We start from the raw sequence: 10404 nt of genomic DNA, 5'->3' as shown, positions 1-10404 counted from the left end.
TTCATGGCGACGGGTTCATCAGCCTTTAATACAAAGGCATATACCTCCACGAATTCCATCCAACAGTGCCGGATATCTTGCTTTGATGCAAAGTGTTTTGATGTAAAAGTTTAGGTATTACTTAAACACATACACATGTGATATAGCGATGACGAAAAACACAAACCCAATTATCAAGGTCATCATATTACAATAGAACAATTGATATTATTTTGTCACAAATCAAATTAATAACCTTTTTCTTTTCTGAAAATAAACCAAATTAATAATTACGAAACTAAATTAATGAAAGTCTTAAATTTAACTTTAAAAGAAATAGAAATATAGAATAGAACCCAAAAATAAAAATAACCTTTCTCTAGATTATTAATTTATAGGTATGCAGCTTTATAATTTAATAATGGTTTTGAAAAATACACCTCTTTTCAAGATGGTTTCATAAACCATGTGCGTCGCACGTACTGCCAAACTTTATCAAAAGAAACAAATCAACCACTATTTTAATTTACTGCAACTCTCTCAAATTTCTTTGGTGATAACCACTGCTGCATTGAGTTTTGCATGTTTATTACACATCTGTTCATCATCTTTTCCTCATCAGGTTAACGATCTTTCTTCAACACCAAATTTAAACACCTTGGACCATATATTATACAACAATTTGTCTGATCAGGTCGTTGTTTTATGTTCGGTTTTTAGAAATAAATCTCCTTTTAATTTTTTTAAAAGCAAAACCAATTTTCAACTATTCAAAACGGGTTTCAAACCCGAGGAAGAAGAGGTGCCCACAACTTCTCCGGTGATGATTAATCGCCGATGAGCAAACCTTGTTCTTTTTTGTCTAAGAATCCATCACGCAGGTGAAGTTAGCATACATTGGCTCAGATTTTTTCATCACAACCACATAACAAACAAAGCTGGTCCACAAATTCAAGGAAATCCACAGTGTTAAACGTTTACAAACAGTACACAATTGTTGGGAGCATGAAACCATCTAAAAAAATAACAGCAAAATGAAGCAAAAACCCACACCGAAAAGCAGACCTTTCTATGGCTCAGAGTTTACAAAAACCATGGCTGCAAGACGAGTTGTAGGTCAAAAACTACCCTCCACCATCCTTGCCACGCCATCCTCATCAATTGCCGTAAAGTGTTTTGAACTCATCACAACCCAAAAAAACATAACTCATCACAGCCAAAAAAAGAAAAAAATCAGAACTCACCATAGGCAAGCAACGTAACCCTAACGTTACACAGATCATTCACTATCGCCACAATCCACACCCTATCACCCACTGTCATCATCGCCCAAAACAGAGGCCAAGACACGAAAGATGGCATAAACCATCGCCAATGGCCGACGTACGGAACGAAAGGAGGGAGGCGGCGACATATTTGTGCTCATTGTCACGACCAGGTTCCGGCCGACCATAGGAGGGCCGATGAAGAGAGAGGTCTGCAAAGAAACCCTCAAAAAAACCCCATCAAAGCAGGTATAAATTGTGGACAGATAAAAAGGGACAATTTGTACAGATGGGGGACACGTGTTTAATAAAGAATCAAACCAAGCATACACCCTAGATCACAAAAGTAGAACTCCAAGATGACACGCAAGTGATCACTGTTCATTTCACTATGTTTATTAACAGATATTAATATTAATATTAATATAGACTTTTATATTAAAAACGCTTTAATAAAAGAAAAAGAAAACGTTTAAATTAAAAAGAAATTAAAAACCTTTTTCGTAAAATTTCATAATCCAATAGTATGTTTTTAGTTTTGTTAGAAACTTATTTTTTAACTCTTATTAAAGTACATTGTTTTCAAATAGAAATTATTTTACCCGATAAGATTAGGAGTTAGAAAAGGTAAGTTTTTAAAAAAACACTTATTTTGGTAAATACTTTTCAAAGTACCCATTTAGGTAAATAATTTTGCAACTACACCCTTTTATGAAAAAACTCTCAAAAATCGTCACGAGTATAATGAAATCAGGTATCTAGACGACTATGAGTGAGAAAGACACTGTAAAAGGTCACTTTAGGTCCACGTATTCATCAAGATCACATACCTTGTGATCACCGAAATATGATTGTTGCGCTATTTAAAAAAAAATGTGCATGACACGCGTATATGAACCTACAATAATCGTTTAAATGAACACCTTCATTTTTGTCACTTTAATTCCTTTCTTTTTCATAAAATCTTCCACATATTTAGTCTAGAACCTTGAGATATGAGACTTGTCGGGCCTTTTATGTTAATAAGATCATCTCTAAGGAGTCCGTCACCCCATGGATGTCAATATGGAAGTGAAAGATGAGAGAAAGAGGGCCACTTGAAAACGTGGAAGAGAGAGAGAGGGCGCGCCCACATGTTTCTTGGCTACAAACCGTATTAGGCAAGCAGTTGTCATTAATGTAAGCGGGAGATTAGAGGGAAAAGGCGTGTGGCCCGTGAGAGAAGAGAGTGAGGAAGTAAAGTTTATCACGGATAACGCTAATGCTGCAGGGTGTGGTGGCGTGGAGGGGGGGGGGGTTTAATTGTTTTATATTTTTTAAAATGATTTAATAAAAAAACATGCCGCTTGCCCTTGCCCACCACCCCATGGTTTTACCCACCGCCTAAGTGGTGGACATGTGGTGAAATTTGTTGTTTTGCCTTTGCGCATCACACCGGGTAGGGTAGTCTAACTTGAGGGAGAGAAGAGGTGGGGTGAGGGGTTTGGGAGCCCCCAAATCGAATTTTCTTAAGGTTTCAAATACTTTTAATGACTCGTATTTTTATATCACCTAATTATACAATAATATTTGAAACGCTTTTGACTTAAAACTGATGGGAGTATCCCTCAAAAATGAAAACCTCTTTCTTGAACAGTCATAATTTCCAAAACATATAGAGCATAGGACAGTTAACACAATTCTTATTGGAAGATTCATATAAAATGGCAAGTTATTATTTCTAATCAACTTCCATAAGTTTCTCAACTACACTACAAAATCTCATCAGGAAACCTCACCTAGCTAAGCACTTGTAATTGTATTAATAGATATACGGGTTATTAGTTATCCACCATGATTAGAGATTAAAAAAAAAACGCGACACAAAATTTAGTTATCACGCCTTGCTATCAATCGTCATGGGCCCAACGTCCTGCTTTCTCACTCCATTCTGCAATAAAAAGAAAACACTCAACATGTAACTTTTTAGATCAAATATGGGTGTCCATAATGTCAGGTTAGTGGGTTGACTGATGAACTCGAACACGACCTATATATTTATTCGTGTCAAAGGCATCAGCCTCATCCGGAAACCATTAAAATTACATAACCTGAACATTCTAGGGTAAGCCATTTATCTAAACAATCCAAAAGGGTTGGGGTTGTAAACGGGTTAAATGGGCCATAAAAGTGTTGGGTTGTAATAAATGAGTTAAACGGGTTAGCAGGTTGCCCTTATAACTTGTTTTTTATTCTAATTTTAAATGGATCGACATGTCAACGTGTTATAAATGTCAGTCTGAAGACTATCTTCATGTCGTGTTTAGGGCAACCACGAAGAAAGATATAACATGAACATCTACATAGCGACTTACAGCAGAATTAAGGTGCTCCACTCTGTTCATTTTCGCGAATATATTGCCATAAAATTGCGCGTCTTTCTTGTTATACTCCTTCACCTTTTCCCTCAATAGTTTGTACTCCAACTTCACATCCCTGATCAAATAACCAAGTCAAGGTACCAAAAAGCAAATTCACCAAAAGATTTTTGACTCATTTCAAAGTCAAAAGTCAAAAGTAAACTGGTCAAACTTGCAAGTTTATGAGTAAAACTTAAGTATCTAGAAGACAAAGATTACCTATTATCGGGATCAATTTCGAGCGCTTTCTTGATATCCATTTCTGCAAGATCCAAATCCACTAGCTGAATGCATGCTTGGGCTCGCCTGTAAAGTGCTTTAACATTCTTGCTGTCAGCATCTAATACCTTGGTGCAGAGCTTTACCGCTTGTTTGTAGTCTCTTAGTTTCAGTTTGCAGGCCGCATTGTTCAGATTGCAGCTGACTTTCAGCAGTTTGGCCTGCTGTTTTTCGTCGTCAGTGAATGCAGAATCGTATTCGATGAAACTAAGAGCCTGTGTCATAGAAAAGGGTGTATTATTAGCTCGGTTTTGCTAAGTTTATTTATGAGAATTTAACAAATTCTCATCATTTAGGGACATAATAGATAAAAAGTTTTCTTTTAATCAAACTATATATAAAAATATTATAATTCATTTATTATTTAAAAAAAAGTCTAGTATTGTATATACTGATTAGTCACATATTATTACTACTTTAAATCGCATTAATCAGATAATCGGTTTTATAACATAAATCCAAATATGAAGCAACACGCGTTTACCTTCTCGTATCTCTTGGAAGCCCTCTCGTATTTTTGCTTCTTGAAAAGGGTATTGCCTTCTTCTTTCTTTCTCCCAGAAGCTTCAATCTTTTCTTGTGTAGTTAGTTCCCACAAGTCTTTTTCCTATAATCAGCAACTATTTATGTTAATTCAACTGTTTATTCTCTCAGATTCTTCAAAAAAAAAAAAAATAATAAATAAATAAATAATTTAAAAAATAGCATAGAGATACCATAAATAGCTTCATATACCTTTTCAAATGAAATCAACTCAACATCATAACAGACGGTAGAATTTGCAGGAACGGTAGCAAATTCTTGATGTGATTCGGTTGAACCAAATGCATATTCCGGATGAATAGTTAGTAATGAAACTTCACCCTTCTTCATGGTCTTTACACCTCTATCAAGCCCATCAATGACTTGTTCTGTCATAACAAATCAATCCCAACTCGGTTTTAGTTTTCTTGATCCCACATTTTACAATAAAATAAATCATTTTTAACAGTTGGCACCAAAATGGCACTCACCTTCATCTATTTTGAATTCAAATGGTACCTCATCATACCCTTTCTTCAAAATCACAGTTCCATCTTGGAGTTTCCCGATCAGTTTCACTAAACGAAACAATGAAAGCATCCATATGTTATTTTGATAATATAATAATACCAAAAAATCAGACCGATTCTGTACAAGAACTTTATCCAGATCACAAACTCGCTCAAAGTCTAGCTTAATGCATGCTGTTGTTTTATTCAAACATTTAGATTTAAATTAATATTTCATTAATGTTGATCTTGTATTTATAACTAACCCATTACTTATTTATTAACTGAAAATGTACCATAAAAATATGTAAATGCAGGGAAACCCAACCCAACCCGACCCAACCAAAAAACGACATGCTTCTACCCAGGCCCCTTTTGACCCTACACAACCCGCTATGACATTAAAGAAGAAGAAAACCTTGAACGACTGCACCATCATTTGGACGGTCATAACCTTCTCCCTCTTTCAAGATTTTCTTTAAAACCTTATTATCCGTTGTAACCTCAGAAACAGTTTTCCATGAAACTAACTCGAGTGTTATTTGAAGGGCAGTGTTTGGTGGCACAACACATTCATTGCCACCAGCGGGTTCCCTGCCTTTCTCCCCGAATGCATCTGTGACGAAAAAAAGTTGAAATATGATAACAAGATTTAGTTTTGGTGCATACAAAGTTGAAATTTTTTTGTTTATTAAAGATCAAATATCTCACATTGTGGCTTCACAGTAAGGAGAGTTTTTTCTCCTTTCTTCATAGTTTTCACAGCCTTTGACAAAGCAGGACAGAAACACCCTGCACAAATCTCGTATATGAGCACACATGTCGGGATTAAACATTTAAACGAATCTAGAAACCCGAGTACATACATACAACAGATATATAAAGAATAAACACTTGTGTAAACTAAAGTTGTATCTATGTTAAAATCATTTTATTCAACGATTTAGATTATTATTGTAAATATCAAGATCATTTTAATATTTATTATATGCACTCTTTTTTAAAACAGATGCTTGAGGCAAACGCGACCCGACCCGTTTAGACCCACGCTTCAATGATGTGTTTAACCCCTCTTATCCACCCCCCCCCCCCTCTTCGCCAATCTTGCTACCCGATAAGAAAAGAAAAGTAACTTTTAAAGCTCGAAATGACATACCATCCTTCACAATGAACTCAACTTCCTCAGATTTTGAAACTAAGGTTCCATCATCAAGCCGGGCCTCATACTTGACTGCATATTAGGAATCCGTGTAACGAAATATTATAGATTTTTTTTTTTTTTGAAAATAAAGGACAAGTGAAGGACCAAAAATGTACCTAGAACTTCATCTGAATCTTTAGGAGTCTGCCAATTCTCTCCTTCAGACAATATTGTTTTCAAAATACCTCCATCTTTGCATATATCTTTCACTTTGGTCCATGATATCAACTCGATTTCAAACTGAAGTGTTGCGTTAGGGGGGATGGTTGGTGGCGATCCGGATTCACCATACGCGAGTGCAGGAGGTATTGTGAAAAGGGCCTTTTCGCCTTTTTTCATCGTCTTGATACCATCATCCCATCCTTGGATCACATGTCCTGTAGTTGCATACATGAATATCAATAGAACAACACTAGAGCAACATAAATTGACTTAAATTAAGGTTCTAAATAAGATTTCAAACTTAGAAAGTCATTCAAGATTATCAACATTGTGTTTTCATGATTTAATCGCTTGGATCAACCGAGTTTGGAATATTGTTCTTAAAAACATCACATTTATGTGGATCCCATCTGGATATATGTATAAAGAGGACCTGCGATTTGGATGGTAAACGGGTTGATAAGTCGAACCCGAAAATTGTGTCACGCCACATGAATCGCAACACGACATAAGTATCCGTTGATTGACATGAACGCAACCCGCTTAACCAGACAAAATATACATATATATTTTTTTTGCACATAAATCTCCAAAACTACAAATTTACAACCAAAATTCAAATGTGTACGCAACAAGTACGTTTAAACTATAAAATATGATGCTTATTTCTCTGTTAACTTTAAAATTTTGGCATTGAGTCGTGTCACAGAACACATATTAAACAAATTATAAAAATAAATGGACGACCTTGTGAGCCCATCATGTTGACCCAAACCCGACCCGTTTAGTTATATATGTTCGCAAGTTCGACCCGAATCCATTTAGACTAAACTTAAACCCGTGAATTTCGTGGTAGGTACGGTACATGTCATAAACAACCAAAACTGATCTTTTGATTATTGTGAAGATAAGAATCTATAACAAAACTTTCTTCAATGTCCAAACAAAACTATGCAGAATTTCACACAAAATCAAGAACAAAATCCACAAGTGATTCGAAACACAATCTGAAATTTTTTTATCTAATTAAATAGTTCGTAATCACCCTTACCAAGCCCGAGCTTGAACTTAAACGGCATCTCCCGATCGTAGCTTGAATCAAACCGAGTTCCATCGAGCAAACTTCCCACATAGTGAACTACAAAATCAAAAGCACTGATCAGAACACCACATATAACTGAACCCCCATTCAAATTTTATGAAAATGATTAATGGTTAAATTTAGAAGAAAATGCATAAATGAACCTGAGCAATCAAGCTAAAGTGAACCGAGCCGTGTTGGCAAGGTTTGTAAGGGAGCCTACCCCAGCTCAAATATTCAGCTTGGTTCAGAATTCCAGCTGAGCCAGCTTAGTTTAAAATTCAAGTTGCTTTACGCTGGCTTGAGCAAAAAAAATGGTTAAATTTGAAAGAAAATGTATGAGCATCGAGCTAAAGCAAGCCGAGCCGAGTTGGCTCTGTTAGTAAATTAGCCGAGCCCCAGCTCAAACACTCAGCTTGGTTCAAAATTCGAGCCAAGCTGAGTCATCTTGGGTTAAAATTCAAGCCGAGCTCGACCTTGGCTCAAGCAAATGTCTAATGGTTGAATTTGGAACAAAATGCATAAATGGACATGAACAATCAAGCTAAAGCGAGCCGGGCCAGGAAGTTTAAAATTCGAGTCGAGCTCGAACCGATCCTGGCTCTCAAATAAATTAATGGTAGAATTTTAAACAAAATGCATAAGTGAACCTCAGCAATCAAGCCAAAGCGAGCCTGGCCGAGCCGAGTTGGCTCGATTTGTAAAGGAGCTGACCCCGCTCAAATAGTTCACACAGTTTAAAACTCAAACCGAGCTGCTTGGTTCAAAATTCGAGCCGAGCTTGAGCTCACCTGGCTCGAGCTCGGCTCGCGAACAACCCAAGTTTTTTATATATAAAATTACCTTCAACCTCATCCCCATTAATGGGTCCTTCATACCCATCACCTTCCTTAATAATCTTCTTCATCAACCCATCTTTTCCAATCTCCCTCTCCTCTCCAACTTCTTCCATTTCTTCGCCGACTCCGTCTTCGTCGGTATCGTTGAACTTTCCGGCAGCCGGATTCTCAAAACCGTCCTCCATTTATCCAACAACACAATTAAAAATATATATGTATATGTATATGTATACAAGTAGTATATTCAAATTGAGACAAAAAGAGTGAAAGTGATTGGTGAAATGTGGGGTTGTTATCTAATGGGTGTTGGGATATGGTCTGAGAGGCTCTGGTTGAATCAAGAAAACACACAACAACAGAGTGTGGTTGGTTATATATACGCATGGCATGGGTTTGAAGAGAATGAGAGTTACGTGGGTTTTGAAAGATGATAGGAGCGGGTAAACGGGGATGGTGATGATGTGTCATTAGTGGCGTTTTGTTCTCTGTGATTTCAGTCTTCATGGGTGTGTTGATGATGTTACAGTTACTAAAATTAACAAAATATTATTACTGTTTCAAAGAAATCTGTTTATTCTTTATTGTATTTTTATTTTAAACATATGAATAAATTTAAACATACAAACACATTCATATTCTATATTTATGTTAAAGATCCTTTTTTCTCTACTTAAAAAGATGATTATATTATCTTGGGAGAGGATGAAATAACAAGTTTAATTTGGCTACTAAGCATAGAAAGTAATAGGATCATGTGACAAAATTAAAAAATAGAAGGAAAGGGTATTTTACTCAATTTTATCCAATCTTTTTCTTTCTTCTCTTTCCGTAACCTCAAAACCTACCATCTTCAACATTTTCTTCACTTTCTATATCAATAATCACAACATTATAATGTGATTTTCGTCACCAATCAATGATTCAAACACCCAATCAACGTGTTCTTCAACTTTTTTGAACAAACCCAGGTTAATTTCATACAATATCTCATTTTTTTCCTGTGATTTTGAAGCGAATCACTCGATTCGTTCGATTCGATCGCTGATAAGTGTTTCTAGCATTCAAATTCCGTCAGTCGTAGAAGAAATCTGAAGAAATCGGCTTCGATCTATGTAAGAAAATTTTGAATTGCATTTTTACAATCTTGGTTTTTGAATTAAGTCATTGCGTTTTACAAAGTAATGAAAAAACACTTTTTTTTATTTTTATTTTCAGTCCACTGGGTTTTAGAAACAACACATTTTATTGTGTTTTTAGTCCATTGCGTTTTAGGTAAAACAAATTTTATGTGCTTTTAGTCCATTGCGTTTTAGGTAAAACACATTTTTTTCTGTTTTCTGGCCATTGCATTTTAAAAAAAGACATTTCTTTGTGTTTTCTAGCCATTGCGGTTTAGAAATAACACATTTCTTTGTGTTTTTAGGCCATTGCGTTTTACAAAAAAAAAAAAGACATTTCTTTGTGTTTTTCAGCTATTGCGTTTTAGAAACAACACATTTTATTGTGTTTTTAGTCCATTGCATTTTAGATAAAACATATTTTATGTGTTTTTAGTCTATTGCGTTTTAGGTGAAAAACATTTCTTTGTGTTTTTCAGCCATTGCGTTTTAGAAACAACACATTTTATTGTGTTTTTAGTCCATTGCATTTTAGGTAGAAACACATTTTATGTGTTTTTAGTCAATTGTGTTTTAGGTAAAAGATATTTTTTTTGTGTTTTCTGGCCATTGCGTTTTAGCTAAAAGACATTTCTTTGTGTTTTTAGGCCATTGCGTTTTGCAAAAAAGTCATTTGTTTGTGTTTTTCAGCCATTGCGTTTTAGAAATAACACATTTCTTTTGTGTTTTTTGTCTATTGCACCACAAATATAGTTGTGGTGAAAGTTAAGTAGATATCTTAATGTGAGAATAAGATATAACTAAAAGGGAGAGCGTGATATGAGTTTGAAATGCTTTAATCCTTAATGGGTCAAAATAAGCATACACGCAAAACGGGTTACAGATGTATAGAAACTCTGTGAATAGAACCTTGCTTAATAGGAAACAATTATAGTATGATGTTTATGAGAATTTGAATGCAAACGAACAAGTTTGTTTGATAAATCATGAACGGGTCAAAAACTTGTAATAAATATAAAGCCGAGGGCTTAAAAACTTAAGAAGTTGTTT

At 35.3% G+C, this 10404-nt stretch overlaps 1 protein-coding gene across 2 annotated transcripts; it reads right to left on the bottom strand.

The window, feature by feature from the left end:
• Positions 1 to 2908: 2908 nt before the first annotated feature.
• Positions 2909 to 8620, bottom strand: LOC110890860 (peptidyl-prolyl cis-trans isomerase FKBP62). Of its 2 annotated transcripts, none has more exons than XM_022138508.2 (12): positions 8241 to 8620; positions 7368 to 7454; positions 6271 to 6531; positions 6110 to 6184; positions 5665 to 5745; positions 5372 to 5569; positions 4936 to 5022; positions 4658 to 4833; positions 4407 to 4529; positions 3863 to 4137; positions 3599 to 3719; positions 2909 to 3174 (listed from the first exon to the last, which is right to left on the bottom strand). In XM_022138508.2, exons 1-12 carry the CDS (start codon positions 8419 to 8421, stop codon positions 3121 to 3123), a joined length of 1719 nt encoding a protein of 572 aa, XP_021994200.1. In that variant the 5' UTR covers positions 8422 to 8620; the 3' UTR covers positions 2909 to 3120. The 2 variants fall into 2 exon arrangements, with proteins under 2 accessions (XP_021994200.1, XP_021994201.1); XM_022138509.2 differs by lacking the exon at positions 8241 to 8620 and adding an exon at positions 7562 to 7697.
• Between the last annotated feature and the right edge of the window lie 1784 nt (positions 8621 to 10404).

This window comes from Helianthus annuus, chromosome 11 (assembly GCF_002127325.2).
Source record: "Helianthus annuus cultivar XRQ/B chromosome 11, HanXRQr2.0-SUNRISE, whole genome shotgun sequence".
Taxonomy (NCBI): Eukaryota; Viridiplantae; Streptophyta; class Magnoliopsida; order Asterales; family Asteraceae; genus Helianthus; species Helianthus annuus.
Note: the sequence above shows the minus strand (reverse complement) of the source record. Positions and strands in the feature narration are given on the sequence as shown.